This window comes from Giraffa tippelskirchi, chromosome 8 (assembly GCF_054371585.1).
Source record: "Giraffa tippelskirchi isolate mGirTip1 chromosome 8, T2T-mGirTip1v1.2.pri, whole genome shotgun sequence".
Lineage (NCBI taxonomy): Eukaryota > Metazoa > Chordata > Mammalia > Artiodactyla > Giraffidae > Giraffa > Giraffa tippelskirchi.
In genome coordinates, this window is record NC_137282.1 from 108,166,022 (window position 1) to 108,188,004 (window position 21,983).

The window sequence follows — 21,983 nt, forward strand, 5'->3', positions numbered from 1 at the left end:
TAGATTCTCGGGGAGAGGACCGTGTCTTCAAGTAGTGGGAGGAATCACGGTCTAACAGTCATCGGGAAAACTCACACGTGGTACTATTCGTTAGAGCATTTAGGTTACCACGGTTTTCATCCTTTTGAAGTACATTGTAGGGGTAAGTGGTTTTTTTTTTTTTTTAATCTTGAAAACATTTATTTTACTTTGATTCTGCTGATTTATGTCAGTGGAAAGGAGGTCTGGTTACTTGTTTTGATTTGTGGGTGTTCCCCTTTAACTATGGTGAACCTGTTTTCTGAACAGAAAAGCATGTACCATGTACCACATTTGGATTCAGGATTCTTCTACTTAATTTTACAATTTATAGACTTTGCTCAGGCAGAATTTACTCATCTGCAAAGTGGGGATAACTCTCACTTCAAGAGTTATTGTGGAGATTAGAGATAACTGATAAAAACTATCTTGCACAGGACATGCGGAATAGTTGCCTATCTTTAGATGTTTAAAGGTGAGGCAACAAAGTAATTAAAGTTAAGATATGTTAAGCTAATAATGACCTCTGTTTCTATACTATAAATGTGAGGGGACCAATGAAAATCAACCCTATTAAATAACAGTGAGATGGCATAAATTTCTTTTATACTGTGACAGGAAGGTGACAATTTCTTTTTTATTCCTTTTTTTGGCTTGACTTCCTCCTGTTGATCTCAACTCGTACTTAGTAATTTCCAAGTTTTTTACATGAATTTGTTTCAGAATTTCTCCCAACAATGGAATACAAATAGCAGTTACTGTAGTGTTGAGACCAGCTGAAGTTGGCAGTGTTCGTGGGCTTCAGCTGTTAAATTAATAAAGTCCACAGAGATAATGTTAAGTACATGTGATACATGATTATTGATAATTTACAAAATTACTCATTCTGTAGTCTTGATCCATTTAAGTTCAAGCATACAGCTTTCTTAGACTTGACATTTTGGTACTACGCTTTGTTTTTTACCATATATTTCCTATTTTTTTGGTGAGTCTTTGCTAATTGTAAGAGTCCATAGATTGTATGTTCTTCTCCTTATTGCAAATCTCTGTTTAAGTCATTGATTTTTAATAGTTGATTATGATTTTAATAATCCAAAAGGCTTTGGCTCTTTTGGAGTTTTGTCAGACTAGTTTTTAAGGCTAGAGTGTTTCAAAGAAGATCCATAACGCCATGTTTTTTTCTTTTTAAATATCAAAGTGTTGGAAAGACTGATGATGGGAATGATGTTGAAGAATCCAGTAAACCTTCCTCTACTGCTTCACAGAGAAGAAAGCGAATACCAAGTACTTCTAGTCTGGTCAAACCTAGTGGCAGTGTTCCTTCAGAGCCTCACCCTTTACCTACAGTTAATCAAGAAGCTCCACAGCCAAACCCTGTTCCAACGAAAGAGAAACAGCCATGTTCAGACAGATACCGAATATACAAAGCCCAGAAACTGAGAGAAATGTTAAAAGAAGAATTGAGGAAAGAGAAGGTATGATAGAAAAATCAGAATTTTGACTGTTGCCTGTTAGATTTCTGTTTTTGTGTTAGTCGACTGTCATTTGGAGGAAAAATAAGCACCTGTAACATTTGAAAAATTTTTTTATTTGGCTGCGGTGAACCTTGGTTTGATCTTTGTTGCAACTTACAGGGTGTTGAGTTGCGGCATGTGGATTCTGAGTTGTAGCATGGGGCATCTAGTTTCCTGACCAGGGGTGGGACCCTAGGCCCTCTTCCTTGGGAGCAGAGTCTTAGCCACTGGACCACCAGGGAAGTCCCAAGCATCTACCATTTTGATACGGGAAACAAAACCAAGTAAGATCCCTTGTGTTAATGGAGTATCTCCCTTTGTTAAGAGAATGATTGAGAAGCACAGTGGAGTTATAAGCTATTTTTTGCCACTATATTAATTTTTCTGTATTTTATTCACCTTTATCTTTCATTGTTTTTGGTGGAGGCTGCAGATAGAAGTTTCACATGTGCACACACACATATACAGATACACAAACAAATGTATTTATAAACTAATCCTAATCCTTCAGTGAGATTTTTTGCAAGGATGTCCAATTGATGTGAGTTACATTCATTTGAATTATGACAAGTGTAGTTGAGCAGAATGAATTGGTAATATTTTCTAAACTGACAATATGGGAGATTATGCATGGGGGAAATATGTGTGTATAGTATAATAGAGTCTGCATTCTTTTTCTGAGAGGGCAATGTAACAGAGTAGTGAAACATGTAACCTCTAGAGTTTGATACTTAAGGACTGAATTTTAGAGTCCTCCCTTACTATTAGGGAGAAGGCAGTGGCACCCCACTCTAGTACTCTTGCCTGGAAAATCCCATGGACGGAGGAGCCTGGTAGGCTGCATCCATGGGGTTGCTAAGAGTCGGACACGACTGAGTGACTTCACTTTCACTTTTCTCTTTCATGCATTGGAGAAGGAAATGGCAACCCACTCCAGTGTTCTTGCCTGGAGAATCCCGGGGACGGCGGGAGCCTGGTGGGCTGCCGTCTGTGGGGTCTCACAGAGTCGGACCCGACTGAAGCGACTTAGCAGCAGCAGCCGTTACTATTAATATGTGATGTTGAACAATTTAAGTAATCTTCCATGTCTGTTTTCTCATTTGTAAAATAGACTGTAGTAATAGTATCCATCTCATTGGAAGGTTGTGAAGACTAAATGAGTTAATGTGGGTAAAACACATTTAGACTAGTGTCTACCAATTAGTAAGTCTGATAAATGTCAACTTTTATTATTAGTTTGTAGAGTGCCTCCCTTTTTTTAACTAAGAGAAAGGCGCTTATCTTGGTGCTTTTTTTTTTGGCCACGCCTTGAGGCTTGCAGGATCTTAGTCCCCTGTCCAGGGATTGAACCCTCGCTCTCCGCAGTGAAGCGTGGAGTCCTAACCACTGGCCCTCCAGGGAAGTCCTTCCTTGTGCTTTATGTTTATCTCATTTAAATATCTCAACCATGTGAAGTGGCTGTCACTATTTATATAGGAGGAAATAAGCTCGGAGAGGTTTTACGTGCTACAATTTTTTAATCAGTTTATAAAGTTTTTCCTAAAATTAGGCATAATTGTTATGGGAATAATACACTCAATAATACACTTGCAGTGAATGTAATAATGGGCTTATACTTAAATATATACATCTAAAAACCTCTTTTTAAAATTTTTAAAAATTTATGTATATTTTTTTGGCCCCCACCAGGAATTGAACCATGTCTCCTGCAGTGGAAGCACAGAGTCTTAACCACTGGACTCCCCTAAAGTTCTTCTATATTTATCAAATAACAGTGCATCTCTATGTATTTGTGTATCTAGAAGCAATGGAAAAACAAGTATGCTGTAAATGAAACTCAGAGGCCACCGGATCGTTCCAAAATGACTATGAGAGACTTCATATATTATCTGCCAGAAAGCAATCCAATGACGTAAGTAATCGTTATTTCTATTTTACTTTCTTTGAGTATGTAGTGATTTAAGTATCACTTTTGGAGTAGTTTCATGTTTTCCAAAAACATGTTGATGAAATGTTTAGCACATGTGATGTCCATTTGGATAAGAATTTTATAACAAAAATTAGTGTTATTTCAGGTAACTATTTTCTTGGGATGATAAATGATGGCCTTTACCTCTGAGATTAAAAATAAATTTCCTTTGTTATATTACCAAGATGCAGTAAAAACCAACTAGAGAGCTCTTCTCTAATCTGGATTGCTATTTATGTTTCTTACATACTATAATGTGGTCTAGAGGGGTGCTCTAACTTTTATACCCTACCTCCTAATTAAATATAGCAACATTTGTTTAACCAATCCTCCAAGAACAAAGCTTCTTTAATCAAAGTTAGTCTGGGGAGGCAGAGAGATTATAATAAATCTCCTCATTGTTGTGTTGTTGATGGTGTAGAAGGTGAATGTAGGAGTAGTGGCATATTTTCAGTGTAGCCTGTTTCACATTTAGCAGGTCTTTGGCCTACTTGAGGGAAGGGCCAGAAACGGAGATTTTGAGTTGTTTGACATCAAGGAATTGGAAACAAGCCACCTAGGTTGCTTCATGCTTTCGCTGAGGAATTGAGGGAAGAGTGTTCCCTTCTTAAGGCCTAACAAATTTATATTGATAGCAAAAGTTTCTGAGTGAAAAATTGAGTACAGGACCACACCATCATTAGTAGTAGTGTTATGGTATATCATAAAAAAGCTGCAAGTTAAGATTTTTTGCTCCTTGCCTCAGATAGACTTGACAAACTGTAACTTACTTATTTATTAAAAGGTATGTTTTTATTTGTGTTTGATAGTTCTTCACTGGAGCAGGAAAAGAAAACTGAAAAATCATCGACACCAGTCCGAACAAGAGAGTAAGCATCTCATCTGTTTTGAATATCTTCTGTTATGGGTACATTTAAAAAAAAATGAAATCAAATGATGCTTCCTATTTTAGTTGAATTACATGTGATAGGAATTTTTAGACTCACAACAAGAATAAAAGCTGCTTGATTTAAATCAATATGAAAGCCTCACACTATGTATTTGTAATTTGTGTGTTATATATAGAAACAGTGTTATGATTGTAAAGTTTTTAGAATTAAAAACGACTTTCTTTTAGAATACTGATACTCATATGGTACAAAATTCAAAAGAAACTTGAAGTACTGAGAAAAGCGTTCTAACTTTGTTTTCTGCCACCTAATCCCTCTTCCTGAAGGCAACAAATGTTACCACACTTAAAAATTTATCTTTCTAGTCTAGTCTCTGTCTCTCCAAGCAAACCTATTTTTTTCTAGTTCCTTTTCTTTCTTTTCCATTTTCCCCTTTTGCCTTTTCTTTTTCCATCTTTCCATTTTTTTTCCTTAGCATTCTGTATGTACTGTCCTAAATAGGTATAGTTTTGATACCACTACAGAGTCCCTTTTTGCATACAAGCTTTCACTGTCATATATATTAGTTTATTCCTAAGAAATGGCTGCAAAAAGGACTTGTCTGGTGGTCCAGTGGGTAAGACCCTGTGCTTCCACTGCAGGGGTGTGGGTTCAATCCCTCATCAAGGAACTGAGATCCCATGTGCCACACGGCATGGCCCAAAAATAAAGAAGAAATCCCTCCAAGACACTGGAAGTTATTGTGGCCTCGTAATTGTGGAAAAATAGCAGAAACATTGGGATTTTCTGTTTATTATTTCAAGTAACAATCCTTAAGTAGTGATTACTTTCTTTTTTTTTTTTTTGGATCATACCACACGGCTTGTGGGATCTTAGTTCCATGACCAGGAGTTGAACCCAGGCCACGGCAGTGAGTGTGCCAAGTCCTAACCACTGGACCTCCAGGGAATTCCCTGTAATGATGAATGTTTTTCTTAGAATCTGCATTGTTTTATTTTTTTAGTTAATTAATTATTTTGACTTCCCTGGGTCTTTGTTTCTCCTTGGGCTTTCTCTAGTTGCAGTGAACAGGGGTTACTGTTCAGTGCAGTGTGTGGGCTTTCTCATTGTGGTGACTTCTCTTGTGGAGCACAGGCTAGGCATGCAGGCTTCAGTAGTTGCAGCATGCAGGCTTAGTAGTTGGGGCTCATGGGCTTAGCTACTCTGTGACATATGGAATCTGGACTAGAGATTGAACTCATGTTCCTTGCATTGGCAGGTGGATTTTTTTCCACTGTAGGGAAGTCCAGAAATAGGTTTTGTTTTTACAGATTTGTAGGTTATGCTTCTTTCAGTAAGACCTTAAAGAGATAATCTAATTGAATGGAAAGTATATGGAATTTGGAACATTATTTGGAAAACTGTGTTTGGCTTCGTCTACTCTTATTGTTGTGTAGTCTAGAGCAACAGTAATTTATCTTCTCCAGGCATCAAATGGGCATGAAAATCTAACCCCCAAGGATTGTTCTGAAGAGGTAATAAAATGATCTGGAAATTAATTCTGTATGGGTTATTTTTTATTAATTTTATGATGTCTGGATGGTTTACTCCAATACTCTATTGAGATGGAATAGATGAGCATTTATTTCTCTTTTCAAAGAGAGTAAAGTCTCCTATGAAATGCTACTAGATAAAATTTGAGGCAATCTTATAGCCATGGTCTCAATAACACATAGTATTTTCAGTTAGGTTATAGCAAAAGTGGGAAATAGCTATTAACAGAAGGTTGAAGGTGCAGTAGTTTGTTTTAGAAGTTCATAGTATTCAGGAGATGTTTGTGATGGCTGTATGAACTAACCTACCTTGACATTTGGTAGGCAAGAAGGCAAAAGTACTCCTGATGGTGAAGATAATGAAGAAATAGAAGAAGAGTTGGATGATGGGCCCTTGCTGGTTCCTCGAGTAAAAGTAGCAGAAGATGGTTCTATTATTTTGGATGAAGAAAGGTAAGTTAGAGAGAGAGAGTGAGTGATTGTGGTTTTGAGAACAAATGAGTTTTGTCTAATGAGCGAGATTGAATTTCCCTATTTCTCACTGTCACATTGACTGATGTTTATATTTGCATAATAGATGTTATAAATAGAAGGGTGGGTTAGATTCGTTTATAATTTTTAGCAATTTTTTATAATTGTGTCCTTTATATGAGAAGATGGTACTGCTGACCTGCCACCCACTAACCTACTACCATTATTTTATTGACTTTACTGGTAGTTGAAGTGAGCTATTGAACTAATCACATGCTGTCCGCAACTAAGAATACATTTCAAAGATTAATTCAGCCTTGATGTCAATATTCATTAACTATTACTATGTTCTGTTGTGTGGTATTAACTGTTGAAAATTCAGTGAAACATAGGTTTAACATATTTTATAGTTTTTAATTAACTTTCTGGCTTAATTTCTTAGTTATAACTTTAAATTTCTCAAATTTGGCTGTGTGAAACTTACTTGTCTTTCCAATGTGTGTTTCTTAAAAAAAGAAGATAAACTAGTAAAAAATAAAAATGAAAAGGGATGGAAAGTCTCCTTATAGTTTAATTAATAATAAATTGTTTTACAGGATATAAATTCTATGATAAATGTAAATATAATGCTGTTAATAATAATTGTTTATGCATGTTGTTTTCCACTGTTTTGTGATGATGATTTTATTGCTCATTAAATTGTTAAAAGCATACTTAACTCCTTTGTGTGCAGGAATATAAAATATAAATATGCTTATATTTCTTAGTATCCCCTATTGGGTATTGCATGGTAAGATATGTTAAATGTAGGAGACATGCAGAAGTCAGTAAAAAACAATTATTTAGGTGGCCCAAAGATATTTTACAGATTTTATATTACTATTAAGGATTTTGAAAACAAGGTGGCATTAATTTTTGCTCCCTAGCAATCACATTTTAAGTGAAAATTGTCAGATTCTTGGAAAATATGCATACTTCAAATGTATATTACTTTTTTGTTTTGTGTATTATACTTTTGATGTGGTTTTTTCTATGGTAAATTTCAGAATATAACTATTAAATCTCATTTACTGTTTGTTTCCTTATGTGTTTAGTGTGGATCTATTTAAAAATATGTTTCTTTCAGTTTAACTGTAGAAGTTTTAAGGACAAAAGGTCCCTGTGTTGTTGAGGAAAATGACCCCATATTTGAGCGTGGTTCTACAACTACATATTCCAGCTTTAGGAAAAGCTACTACTCTAAACCATGGTCAAATAAAGGTAACTGATTTTCATTTTAAATTATGTAGATTATTTATTGGAAGTGAAGTGAATTTGTTTCTCAGTTTTTGTGTTATACCAGGTCTCCCCTGAGTAAAAAAAATAAATGTAAACCAGCTAGTTTTTCTCTCTAGTTAATTTTATTGGCACCTTTCCCCTGTCCCCCACCATGGAACTATGTCTCTGACTTTATCTTAGACATCTTTTTAGGGGTTAGCCTTATGGTCATTTCAGCTGGAATATTCTTCTTTGTCAAATCCCTGTGCAACAAATATCATTTTAATGAAAAATTACCATTATTTTTAATGCTCATAATAATGTTCTACCTCACTATTGTATAATACTGTCTTTAATGATCAAAAGTACATGTAAAAAAGTATATATTACCTATTGCATGCTGTTGTTTATTATTTACTTTTTATTATAAAAATAGTACAGTTTGTTTTGGGAAAAAATTCAGACACAACAGAGTAATACAGAATGAATCTCGGACTTCCACAGCCCTGTTCTCTTGAGGCTACTTCTGTCCCTGAGTATTTTTCTACCTACTTTCCTTTCATATACTACTTAGCACGTCTTAGTTGCTTACATAGCAGCAATATACTGGTTTTTTTTTGTTTTTAATATACTGGTTCTGACTGAAAGTTTTCTTCAAGGCATTTGAGACCAGATAGGCAGAATGTCTTTTTAAAAATTTCAGCTACTTTAGTATGAACACACAAATTTCTTAAACCCTATTTTTATATACAAGTTTAAAGAAGGTGTTTTTAGATCCATGAGGCTCCTTGCAGTAAAAGTGAACTATGTCTGTTTATGTGTTCATAGGTATATTTCTGTGATTAAAGATTTGATGAACTTTAATAAAAACTTCAGTATTGTCAAATTTACTTTTAACTAAAAGTATACGGAGAAAGCAATGGCACCCCACTCCGGTACTCTTGCCTGGAAAATCCCACGGACAGAGGAGCCTGGTAGGCTGCAGTCCATGGGGTCGCTAAGAGTCGGACATGACTAAGCGACTTCACTTTCACTTTTCACTTTCATGCGTTGGAGAAGGAACTGGCAACCCACTCCAGTGTTCTTGCCTGGAGAATCCCAGGGACGGCAGAGCCTGGTGGGCTGCCATTTGTGGGGTCGCACAGAGTCAGACACGACTGAAGCGACTTAGCAGCAGCAGTAGCAGCAGCATATACTTATGTAGGGCTTCCATGGTGGCTCAGATGGTAAAGAATCTGCCTGCAATGCAGGAGACCTAGGTTTGATCCCTGGGTCGGGAGGACCCTGGAGAAGGAAACAGCAACTCACTGCAGTATTCTTGCCTAGAGAATCTCATGGACAGAGGAGCTTGGTGGGCTACAGTCCATGGGATCGCAAAAAGTTGGACACTGAGAGACTTAACACTTTTGTATACTTATGTAAGATTTTTTTCCTCTGAAATATTTATAAGATTAATTCTTAAGTCTTTCTAAATCTTTTATTTTTACAGAGACAGATATGTTTTTTTTAGCCATCAGCATGGTAGGAACTGACTTTTCTATGATTGGACAGCTTTTTCCTCACAGAGCAAGAATAGAAATTAAGGTAAAGTAAACCCATTACATTTGTTGATTGAAAAGAGATTAAAAATTACTGTCTTTTTAAACCTTTGATTGAAATCTCAGTCCATCCTTTTTTACTACTGTGTTTTTGGTACATCTGTCCTTCTTTATCATTCGAAAAGTAATGTAGTATAATATTTCTCAATTCTAAAATGAGTACTGTCTCTTTAACCTCAGTATTATATGTTCTTATTTATATCTTTCCACTTCTATAATGGATTTGAGGGAGTACCAACAAAGCCAATGAAACTAAGATAAAAGCAGAGTTAGATAATGAAGAGGAATAAATGTACCAGAATTTTGGGGTTAAGGATAGATTTTGAGCACAAAATGTATCTTTGAATTTTCTAGGAAAAGAACATGCTGAGTTATGTAGTTCTCTAATTGTTGCTTTCCTAGGCCACTTTATCTTTGAGGACAGCCAGTGATACTATTTTTTGTTTTTTTTTTTAAGTGAGACTATTAACAACAGCAATGATGGTTATCAATTAGTGCTTAAATATGCCAAAAAGAATGATCTTTCTCTGTCTTATGGTTCTTTTTGTTGAGAAACCTCATCATAAGTTTCCTGGGTTGGAGTGCATTTGAGTGCACACTATGTTGCTATAATGCATTTCTAATTCATAGTGAGATTTTTATGCAACCATGGACTTTCTTTTTCATTAATTAAAGGGGCCATTAAGAAAGTTAGATTTTTTTTTTTTTCGAACTAGACCAGGCATAGACTGATTTACTGGGAACCATTGTATAGCATAATGGTCATTGTATTTCTGTAAAAGATGAGGGATTTTTTATATTCTTTATGTTCCTTTTTGAATATTGATCTCTGATATAATGAGAACAAAATGTTAAAGTTTTTGAAGGCTAGAAGTTGATTGTTTAGGGGAGCTCTTGGATCTGAGTAATTAATGATAAATTTGTCACTAGAGTTGTTTCTCTTAAAAATAGTTTAGACTCTTCCCTTAAAAATTTAGTGTGGGAAAAAAAAAAAATTTAGTGTGGTCCCAGCAAGTCTTTGGGCAAAGTTAGAAAAGTAAAAATGGACTAGTAAATTATATTGAGTTTCAAATTTTGAACCAACTTTGTATTGTTGTGATAAATCCCAGTTAGTCATACTGTATTCTTTTTATATGTTGATGATTTTTAATATATTTTCTTGAGGATTTTTTGTCTCTTTTGTTCATGACAGTATTGAATTGTAATTTTCTTTTAGTGCCTTTGTGGTTTTGGTACCAGCATTTTGGTGGTCATGGAAAATGAGTTGGAAAGTGTTCCCATCCTGGAATCTGAGAAACTTTGTTTAGGATTAGTATCATTTCTCCTCTTAATGTTTGATAGAATTTACCAGTGAAATCATCTGGGCCTGTAGTTTCCTTTGGAGGAAGGGTTTTCATTATAAATTCAATTTCTTTAATACAGATAGGGGTATTTATATTTTCAGTTTCTTCTTGTGTCAGTTTAGATACTAAGTTGTTGAATTTATAGGCATATAAATTTCATACTATTCACTTACCATTTTAATGCTTGTAGGATTTATGGTGATATATCTCACTGACAGTGATTTTTCTTTCTTTTTTTTCATTGTCTTGCTAAAGGTTTTTGATTTCCGTAGTCTTTAATGAACCAACTTTTAGCTATGTTATCAATTGTATGTGTGTTTTCATTGTTTTTTTTTTTTTAAAAAAAACTCGAGCATTTCCTTCCTTCTTCAGGCATACCTCATTTTATTGCACTTCACACACACACTGCAATTTTTTTTTTAATTAAAGGTTTGATTATGGTTTGTATTTTTTTTTGTATTGTTTAACAATAAAGAATTTTTAAATTAAGTATATACATTGTTTTTCCAGACATAATGCTATTGCACCCCTAATAGACTACCTCAGTGTAATGTAAACAACTGTTTTGTACACTGAGAAACAAACAAAAATCTATGATTTGCTTTATTGCAATATTCACATTATTGTAGTGGTCTGGAACTGAGCCTGCAATATCTTCAAGGTTTATGCCTATACTTACTTTAGGTTTAATTTTGTCTATTTTTTTTCCTTAGCTTCCTTAGATGAAAACTCAGAATGTAGATTTTAAACTGTTCTTTTTTTAATTGAAGACATTTACAGCTATATAGTTTCATATAAGCTGTAGATTAGCCTACAATATTGACAAGCTGTTTTCATTGTCATTCAGTTAAAAATATTGTCTAGTTTCCCTTGTGATTTCTTCCATGACATGTCAGTTGTTTAGAAGTGTATTTAATTTCCAACATTGGGACATATCTAAATATCTTCTGTTACTGTTTTCTTTGACACTGTGAATGTCACAGGACATAATCTGTAAGATTTCAGTCTTTTTGAAATTTGTTGAGATTTATTTTAAAGCCTGTTGTACTCTCATCTCGGTGAGTGTGCACTTGAAATGAACGTGTATTCTACAGTTGTTGGGTGTGATGTTGTCTGAGAGAAGAGTTGACGCCTCTAACCACAGTTATAGATTTGTGTTTCTCCTTTTAAACTGATCAGTTTTTGGTGTGATTTGAACTTCATCTATATTGAAGTTCTCTTACTGGGTGCATTCACATTTTAGCTTGCTGTTGAATTGATCCTTTCATTAGTTGGAAATGTCCCTATTTATCTCTGCTGTCATTCCTTGTCCTAAAACGGGTTAGGAGTCCTGATCCTCCTTACAGTCAAGAATATGAGTATAACTTCTGGTTGGCCTTTTGTATCTGTGTTCCCTATTTCTGGTACTCCACTTATATGAGTTAGTTTGCGAGACGTTATACTACAGATTACTAATGCTCTGTCCATTTTTTCCCCAGTCTTTTTTCTTTATTTCAATTGGTTAGTTTCTGTTACCATGTTTACAAGTTCACTGATCTTGTCTTCTGCTGTCTTCAACCTGCTGTTAAGTCCATTCAATGAATGTTTCATTTATGGGATTTCAGCTTGGTTATTTTTCTTAAGTTTCCATTCCTCTGCTGAGATTTCTGTATCTGTTCATTCCATATTTTCCTTTGAATTGTTGAACATATTTATAACAGCTGGTCTAACTAATTTCAACATCTGAGTCATGTTGAAATCTGTTTCTGTTGACTATTTCCGTGACTATGCAGCACCTTTTCCTATCTTTTCTCATGTTTTTTTGTGGATTTTTTTTTTTTTTAATTACAGGCTGGACATTATGGATGAGGTGTTACACAGTGTTTGGATTATGTATTGTTTTATTTTTTTTACCTTCAGAGTGTTTATTTCTGTATTGTCAGCTCTCCTTATTCTTATGAAGTCTTGGTTTTAGGCTTTCTTAAGACTGATCCTTACTCTAGGTTTCTCATCTGAATTACAGAAAATAGTTTGAGTTGCTGTTTTCTGATTTTTCCAAGAATGGTCATGTTATACCATTCTAGATATATAGGGAAGAAGATAATTCATTACATGTAGTAGATCCCCTTATGGCATTGAGGCTTAAGTCTGATGCTACAACCCTGACTGAGAAAGGCTTCTCTAAGGTGTGATCCCTGTCTCTAACTGGTGGTTGTTCTGATGTCTGAGGTGAATGTGTGGGTGTTAAACAAAGTCTTTGCTTTCAGGTAGGATGAACCCTGTCATCTCCCTATGTTACGTGGCTTCTAGGATCTTCTTTCTGCTCCCATCCCTGTAGTAGCTGTTCTCTACTAGACTTCATGCTCAGGGCATACAGAACCCAGATGTAGACCAACCACCTACAGGATACCTCTACCAGATTCGTGAGACTCCTCTTTAAATAGCTCTTCTCTGTAGAACCTGCCTCTGAAGGTACTTTTACTTCCTCAGCTCAGTGGGATCTCTGGGCTCTGTTTGGCCTTTCTTTCTCTTTCATTGGTTAGGAAATTTAGCCCAGGCAGAGAGTCAGGGTGAAAGTTGGTATATCTTTTGTGTTTCCCTTGTTTTCTGGGATTGTGGAATTGTGGTCTTGCTCTCCCAAGATTGTAGTCTTGTCCAGTGCTTAAAAATAGTTGATGCATTTATTTTGTTCAGTTTTAAAGGTATTTGTGGTAGGTTGGATGTATGAAACAAGTCCATTACCAGTTACCTTGTCAAGGCCAGAAGTGGAAGTTAATGGGATTTATTTTATGATCGTGGAATTTGGCTTACAATGATTCCTGCATGAATTCAGTGACTAATAGCAGGGAGTTCCCTGGTGGTCCAGTGGTTGAAACTCTGTGCTTTCACTGCTGGGGCCCAGGTTCGATCCCTGGTCGGGGAACTAAGATCTCACAAGCATGACGAGGCCTAAAAAAGAATGATTAATATCAATACATTCTTAAAAGTTTTAAATTGTTCTGGACTAGATTCTCAATTAGATACAATATGTTGTAGCTGTGTTTTAGAATTGAATAATGCCTAAAGCCTATTGGCGTTCTTCAGGATGTTTAGTGATTGTAGCCTGTCACTTTTTATGTGACTTCTGTTACATGTAGATATGACTTTTGTTAACTTTTGAGGAAATGTTTAAAGAGTAATATGATCTTTAAGGGAGAAAGATGATCTTCTTTGGAAACTTCAATTTTACTTGGTAATAAGGGTTAGGAAGAATGGAAAAGAGGAATAATCTGTGGATTGAAAAATATTAGTCATATAAAAAAATATGTTACTGTTCAGTTGCCCAGTTGTGTCCAACTCTTTGCGCCCCGTTGGACTGCAACACGCCAGGCCTCTCTGTCCCTCCCATCTCCCAGAGTTTGCCCAAGTTCATGTCCATTGCATCAGTGATGCCATCCAGCCATCTCATCCTCTGATGCCCTCTTCTCCTTCTGCCCCCAATCTTTGCCAGCATCAGGGACTTTTCCAGTGAGTCAGCTGTTTGCATCAGATGACCAAAATACTGGAAAATATAGGAAAGGTTAAACTATAGAGCCTAATGATGTACCCTTGGATGATAAACAGTAAGGAAATGCAAGAAAGTAATTGCTTTAGTCAGGTTAGTGGGTAGTTTCTTTTGGAGGGAAGAAGGGGTCAGTGAAGAGGTTACTGTGTGTGATTTCTCTCTCTTTTTTCAATAATATGATTTTTGTATTCTTAATAAAAGCTTTTAGAGCCCTGCTTGGTAAAGGGAGAGATTGGCTAATCATTCCCTCCCCTAGGATGTGTATGTGTATGTGTATGCCCTCAGACTTTCTGAAGATCTTAGGATGCACTGAACCTTAAACCTTAACCATCTCCATCTTAAAGGAGGTAATCTGGAGTAAAATTGGGAATGGGGCTCTTTGGTGCTCAGGAAAGCATTAGGGAATGTTCCTTCATATAAAGAAGGTTCTAAAGATAAACTTGGCCAGCTTCAAAGTTTTTCTCAGCTGTTTCTTTACAGTCTCCCCTTCATGCTGTTAAAAACATATTAGAATAATAATGTAAGAGGTTTAACTTGATATAAGTATACTAATTTTTAAAGAGTTAATACTAGTTAGCTTAATTGATCACAGTTTGATCTGTTTCCATGTTAGTCAACTTTATTTTTTATTTTCTATCCTCTGTAAATCCAGCTTTCATTGCTAATTCATGTTATTGATCTTGAAGAGCACAGAGCTTAGTAGAAATCTTTCATCTCTATTTTTTAAAAGCTAAGGGTTTAAGTAATTTGCCTATTAGCAAGTTATTTATTATTCTTTATTTATTAGAGAATCATAAGTTATTATAAGAATTTTACTTTGATGTAATTTTTTAAACATAATCTTCACTTGTTTAACAGAGAAAATTACCATAGGGTTTGTTTTGTTTTGTTAACAGAATAAATTTAAACGTGAAGAGAAAACAAATGGATGGAGAATAGACAAAGCATTCCGTAAGTATTAACACCTCTTTAAGAATGAATGGTTTGAAGAGCCCCACAAATGACCAATATTTTGTCTTTGGTTCCAGTGTGTTTTAGGTTTGTTTTATCTCCCTATATTGTCATAGGAAGAGTAGCACTGGAAATTTTTCTCTTTAGCAGTTCAGGTCTGGCAGTTAATATAGATTTGTAGGCAAGGGAGTAACTAAAACATCAAGAAGCAATTAAGCAGGTTTCTGAGTCCCAAGAAATTAGAGGGACTGAGGAAACCATTTCTAAATGCTGTTTATTCTGGGGGAATTGTATTGAAGAAGTTCCTTGTTTCTGGAAGACACTGTTAAACGATCCCTGACAATGGTGAGTCCATTATTCAGTCAGTAATGCAGACCCCTGCCCTGTGCTAGTTACTGTTGTAGGCACTGAGAATATCATGGTGAACAGGGCAGATGAGAATCCTGCTTTTAGAGCCTTAAGTCTAGGTGGGTGGGGGAGGAATATAATTGGTAAGCAGGATAATTTCAGATAGTGATTAATTTCTAAGAATCAAAAAAGAGGGAGTTTGGATATTCAGGGAAGGTCTGTCTAAAGGTGTGACATTTGAATTTAGACCTGATTTGAAGAAATGATGTATACCTTTCAATTTTTAACTAATAACCTCATTAAAATGAGGCTGTTAGTTTCTCTTTAAGTCCAGAGAAATACATCAAGGGCTCTGAAAAGAAAAACAGAATTAAATGTACTGTTTGAAGTAGTTCCTGTATTCTTTGTTTGGAAGATAATTACCAACATTTCATGATTAATGTGTTCTGTGTTCATTTGCTGTAGTGCTTCTCTTAGAAAAAAATTCTAAAGAGAGGTACTTAGATTGTGTAGCTCTGTACATTTATTTTCTGAGTATAGACACAAAGGTAGATGAGTGGACACTGCACCTCATCAATGTGGTATTGAGTCCTCAGGAAAACCATTTCCAGGAATGGCTCCTGGAGGATCTGGAATGTGGTAGTCCTCAACTCTCTCCATTTTGGAGAAATGGTCTTGAAACTTTTCATTATATTTAATCAGAAAAGAATTCATAAATCTATGAACAGTCTTTATGGGGTGTGGAGTCATTGTTAGACCTTTCTAAAACCTTTAAAATTCACTGTTTGGTGCTTTATAGTAGAAATTGTTTTACTGTTAATGGGTATTTAGTGGAATGGTCCTGATTAATGTTCATTTATTTCCTTCTTTGCTGATATTTGAAAGAGTAGAGTTAATAGTAAAAGGTTGTAATAAAGGGAGGACATGAAGTGGGTGGATAGGCTTTTGAGAACTTCTGAGTCGTTCCAGTGTTTTAAAAAAGTATATTTATAATTATGCACAGTGCAATTTATAGTTTGACTTTTGATAAATAATTCACCTGTGTAACCACCACTCTAAACAAGCCATGAAACATTTTCATCACTCCAGAAAGGCCCCTCTTTTCCCTTTCTAGTCAGTCTCCACTCCTAATCCCAACCCAGGCAACCACGTTTTTCATTTGAATCATTATAGGTTAGTTTCTCTTGTTCTAGAACATCTTATTTTATTGTTCAGTGAGATTCTGTTATGTGACTGTACTATGTGATTAAAGTTGTTTATTCGCTTGCTGATAAGCTCATTGCTTTTGATGTTATGATACTTAAGAAAAATTAAAACTTGGAAGTTCTTTTCCTTTTTTTTTTAAAATAAAAACTTGAAGGTTCTTTTTTTTCTTAAACAGAGGAAAAGCGCCCTTTTGACTTCGATTTTTTTGCTCATTTGCTTCAGAAAGTTCTTGCCGAAGAAGAGAAAAGAAAACAAAAATCTGTTAAAAATCAGAGTTCAAAGGAGAAGAAGTCCTCTAAATCACGGAAAAATGTAAAAGGTATTTATTGAAAAGAATTATTTTACTTAGTAAGAATAGATTTACAGTATTGTCCCTGAAGTCTTAGGGCATTCATACATAGTTCTGGTAGTTGAGATCATTAAGACATCTGATTGGAGGGAATTGGTTTTTCTTCAGTCTTCTAGTTAACTGGCCACAAACAGCAGCTCCCTTTATAATTTTATAATTGACATAACTGGGCTGTTTGACATCTTTCTTGTATCTGGGGCATAGTTGTAGCTAATAAAGGAGCATCAGAATTTTGAGGTGTCATGTTTGCTTACTTACTATTTTTCTCTGTAAATCAAATCTGGCTCGAAAGTCTAATATAATGAAAAATGGAACTCTAATACTTTGAGCTTGTGACTAAATTGTATTGTTTGAGCACAACTTATTTCTGAGGGTTAATGTTGACTTATACCAGGTAGGAAATTTTTTATATGTGGGTATTTCTATTTTTAGGCTTATATTTTCTTAACTATTTGAATTTTGATCTGAGGACAATGTTTAGCTATAATCTTATAATTTAAATGATCTTTGAACTATAGGGAACCTTATGTGTTAGCTGTACATCCCAGCCCCTCTCCTTTTGTTTTAATAACCCAGAAGTAACCTCAGAGATCCTGTCATTTTTTCTTAACGTATCACAGTGTTAGTAGTGACAGCAGCAGAACACAACCTAGGACTGTGAGAGTCTGTGATGGGGGACCCCAAGAGGACCCCCAGATTCAATTATTTGCTAAGACTCACAGGATTCAGCATATAGTTGTACAAATAGCTGAGATTTATTACAGTGAAAGAATACAGAGCGAAATTGGCAAAGAGAGAAGGCACAAAGGTCAAAGCCTGGGGGAAGCAGGTACAGGTGTCCACGAGTCACATGGGATGTGCTCAATTTCCCAACATCATGTAGGAATGAGATATGTAAGGGGGTCCAGTGCTTAAGCCTCCACCCTTCCAACGCAGGGAGTATGAGTTTGATCACAGGTTGGGGAACAAAGGTGCTTCCCTGGTGGCTCAGATTAAAGAATCTGCTTGTAGTGCAGGAGACCTGGGTTCGATCCCTGGGTTGGGAAGATCTCCTTGGAGAAGGGAATGGCTACCCACTTCAGTATTTTTGCCTGGGGAATTTCATGGACAGAGGAGCCTGGTGTACTACAGTCCATGGGGTCGCAAAGAGTCGGACATGACTGAATGGCTAACACACTTGGGGGAAGTAAGATCCCACATGCTGTGTGGTATTGCCAAAAAATAAAAACTAAAAAACTTAAAAAAAAAAAAAAATTGTCTACTAGGGAAGCTTGTTACCAAGTCAGCACCCAGGTTTTTTATTTAGAGGTTGGTCATGTAGATACCATCTTCCTGGCATGTACCAGAATTCAAAATTCCCAGAAGCAGTTGTTCAGCATAAACTGCATTGTTTGTTTAAACGATTTAGGTACAGTGAGCCACTTTTGTCAGGCTGATGGAACTCTTTTCCAGACCCAAGTTTCCAGACACAGCCCATGGGCCAACCTTTTATGCAGGCCTTTCAAAGGAGTGCAGTGAGCCCTGCTTTGTTAACTGCACAGAGCCAATATAGAACTTCTTTCTCTAGAGCATAGTTCTCCTGTCTTTTTAAAAGTAGTGTTAATGACTGCAAAGTCGTTTCACTCTTCAGTCAATTTTTAAACTTATTTAGCCCTGGGAAACTAAAATAAATATACTAATCTATCAATAGTCTTGTGATTACTGTGTTACAGATGATAACATAAGTACCCCACTGTAACTTATTTAATGTGAGAAATTTTCAGGTATTTTGTTACAGGTAAGAATTTAAAAATTGCTGATTATTATTCTGATAAAAAAATAAATCCAGAGTATTTTCTTAATTTTAAAATTTTGTTTTGACTTTTTTTGAATAAAAATGGGAGACCTGAGTTCAATCCCTGGGTTGGAAAGATCCCCTGGAGAGGGAAAGGCTACCCATTCCAGTGGAAGATCCCTTGGAGAAGGGAAAGGCTACCCACTCCAGTGCAAGGAGATCCAACCGGTCCATCCTAAAGGAAATCAGTCCTGAATATTCATTGGAAGAACTGATGCTGAAGCTGAAAGTTCGATACTTTGGCCACCTGATGCAAAGAACTGACTCATTTGAAAAGACCCTGGTTCTGGGAAAGGTTGAACGCGGGAGGAGAAGGGGACAACAGAGGATGAGGTAGTTGGATGGCATTACCGACTCAATGGACATAAGTTTGAGTAAACTCTGGGAGTTGGTGATGGACAGGGAGGCCTGGTGTGTTGTGGGGTTGCAGAGTTGGACATGACTGAGTGACTGAGCTGAACTGAACCCACTCCAGTATTTGGCCTGGAGAATTCCATGAGCTGTATAGTCCATGGGGTTGCAAAGAGTCGGACACGACTGAACGACTTTCACTTTCACAAATGACATTGAATTTTATTGTTTTTGTTTTTTTAAATGTAATTTATTATTTTATCTTTTTTTTTTTTAATATTCATTTTCACTTATTTGGCTTTGCTGGGTTTTAGTTGTGGCACTCAGATCTCCTTAGATCTTTAGTTGCAGCATGTGGGATCGAGTTCCCTAGTCATGGATCAAACCGGGGCCCCCTGCATTGGAAGCATGAAGTCTTAGCCACTGGACCACCAGGGGAGTCTCCATTATTTTACCTTTTGATATGGTTAACTATTAATATATCTTCAAAGAAAAGCACTAGAAATTGTTTAAAAATCTTGGCTAATAAGGTTGTTCATTGAAAAACAAAGAATACAGAAAATGAAATTCTTGAACTCTCTCTCCTACCTTGCCCTCATGTCAAATTCTTCAGCTTTCTTTTTTTTTTAAATAATTTTATTTATTTATCTTTGGCTGTGCTAGGTCATCGTTGCTGCATGGCCTTTCTCTAGTTGGGGAGAGCAGGGGCAGCTCATTGCCATGGCTTCTTTTGTTGTGGAGCACAGGCTCTAGAACACAGGCTCAGTAGTTGTGGTGTGCATGCTTAGTTGCTCTGCTGCATGTGGGATCTTTCCAGATCAGAGATCAACCCTGTGTCTCCTGCATTGGCAGACGGATGCTTTACCACTGAGCCACCAGGGAAGCCCAAATTCTTCAGCTTTCTTAGGGATAATTATTAGTAAATTATGAGTTAGTATGAAGGTGTAAAATGCTCAGTTGTGTTCGACCCTTTGTGACCACATAGACGGTAGCCCTCAGACTCCTCTGTCCATGGGATTCTCCAGGCAGGAATACTGGAGTAGATTGTCATTCCCTTCTCCAGGGGATCTTCCTGACCCATTGATTGAACCCAAGTCTCCTGCTTTGCAGGAAGATTCTTACCATCTGAGCCACCAGAGAAGCCTTTTAGTTAGTATAGTAACTCTTTTCTATAATATGCCTATATATGTTTGTGTCTTGGAATATATGTAATTGTTTTCCTTAAAATAAAAATGAGATGATACTGTGTATATTGTTCTGCAACTTGATTTTTTAAATGCAACAATAATTTTTGAAATCTTATATACTTACTGCATATAAAGCTACCTCATTATTTACTGCCTAGATTTCTATAGCATAAATGTAACGTGTTTAGTCATTCTCTATTGGACAGTTTAAGTTGTCTTTAAATTTTTGCTAAGACATCCTTAAGTATTTATCTTCTCCACCTTTAAGCATTTTTCTATAGGTTGTTTTTGTAGTTATAACATTTCTCTTATTTTCAGTGAAAAAAGTTGCCAGTGGAAGAGCTAATGATGAACGAGATGAGTCTGTGAGCACTAAAATTTCAAACCCACGAAGGTCGCAAAAGGATCCTCAGACAGTTGAAGAAGAACTACAGTCTCTGACTTTATCTGAACAGGATTCAGAACAGAATGCATTAGAACTAGACATAAATCAAAAGAAAAGAAGAAGAAAGAATCAGGGTGAAGGTAGTGAACAAGAAGTACATCTTTCAGGAAATGCCACTGTTCAGCCAGGCTCTTCTAAAGGAGAAAAACACAAAAGTAAGTTTATTACGTATTTTAACAGCCCCTATATTACTTGTGAAGACATGTGCACTAGTGTGTATAACTCCACTATGCTCCTTCTGAATAATAGCAACTAATGATGCGTGTTCATTGGTTCCGTATTCATGGTACTGTGTTAAACCCTTTTACTTTTAATTTAAAGAAAAATTAATTTATTGTTTAAAAAAAAATGAAGTGACATGAATTTTTTCCTCTAAATTTTGTCTTTGAGAAGTGTTACCTCTTAGGTACTCATATTAACAAGGTTCCAAGTCACATGTATATAGTTAAATGTGTACTGTATCTGTTAATAAATCACAGGTTTTCATGTCCTACCTCTACAGAGCCCCTCTATGAACCCAAAATAAGTTATTTAAATTGTATAAAAGGTGTGTGTGTGTGTGTGTGTGTTAAGTTGCTTCAGTTGCTCCAGGTCTTTGCGACCCTGTGGACTGTATAGCCTGCCAGGTTCCTCTGTCCATGCAATTCTCCAGGCAAGAATACTGGAGTGGGTTGCCATGCCCTCCTCCAGGAGATCTTCCCGGACCTCAGGAATTGAACCTGTGTCTCTTATGTCTCCTGCATTTGCAGACAGTTTCTTTACCACTAGCGCCACCTGGGAAGCTCTACTGAAATAAATATTCTTCCGTTTATTCTTTTGTTGAACTCCCTAGAATGTAGACATTTTGACTCTTCTGAGTTCCTGGGGAATGCGAGCTAAGAGTTAAGGGACATCTTAGTCTCTTTCTTTAAGAGTTCATATGTAGATTACTATATATGTGAATACATATATATATAGATTACTATATCTAAGTAATATAGATTACTTAAAGCAGATAACCAAGTAAAGAGAGGAGGAAAAGATAGTAGCAGACCAGAACAATCTTTCTGTAGAATTTAAATTTTATGTGGTTCAGCTTCACCAAGATTTTAAGTGAATTCTGATAGGTAACATAGTGTGATTTATAGGCATCATAATATTATGCTCTTTTGTGGCTTACTATTAAAGATATTACATATAAAGCAGAATAGCTCCACT

The 21,983-nt window shown here is 36.0% G+C and overlaps 1 protein-coding gene across 1 annotated transcript in view; it reads left to right on the forward strand.

Moving 5' to 3' along the window:
- The window catches only part of BDP1 (BDP1 general transcription factor IIIB subunit), an 80,370-nt gene that overhangs the window by 648 nt on the left and 57,739 nt on the right, over positions 1–21,983 (forward strand). The window contains exons 2-10 of the mRNA XM_081518513.1: positions 1,217–1,493; positions 3,335–3,444; positions 4,311–4,370; positions 6,248–6,376; positions 7,521–7,654; positions 9,141–9,235; positions 15,012–15,066; positions 16,796–16,939; positions 20,660–20,941. Coding sequence (XP_081374639.1) covers positions 1,217–1,493; positions 3,335–3,444; positions 4,311–4,370; positions 6,248–6,376; positions 7,521–7,654; positions 9,141–9,235; positions 15,012–15,066; positions 16,796–16,939; positions 20,660–20,941 — 1,286 coding nt within the window. The remainder of the gene's footprint in view (positions 1–1,216; positions 1,494–3,334; positions 3,445–4,310; positions 4,371–6,247; positions 6,377–7,520; positions 7,655–9,140; positions 9,236–15,011; positions 15,067–16,795; positions 16,940–20,659; positions 20,942–21,983) is intronic.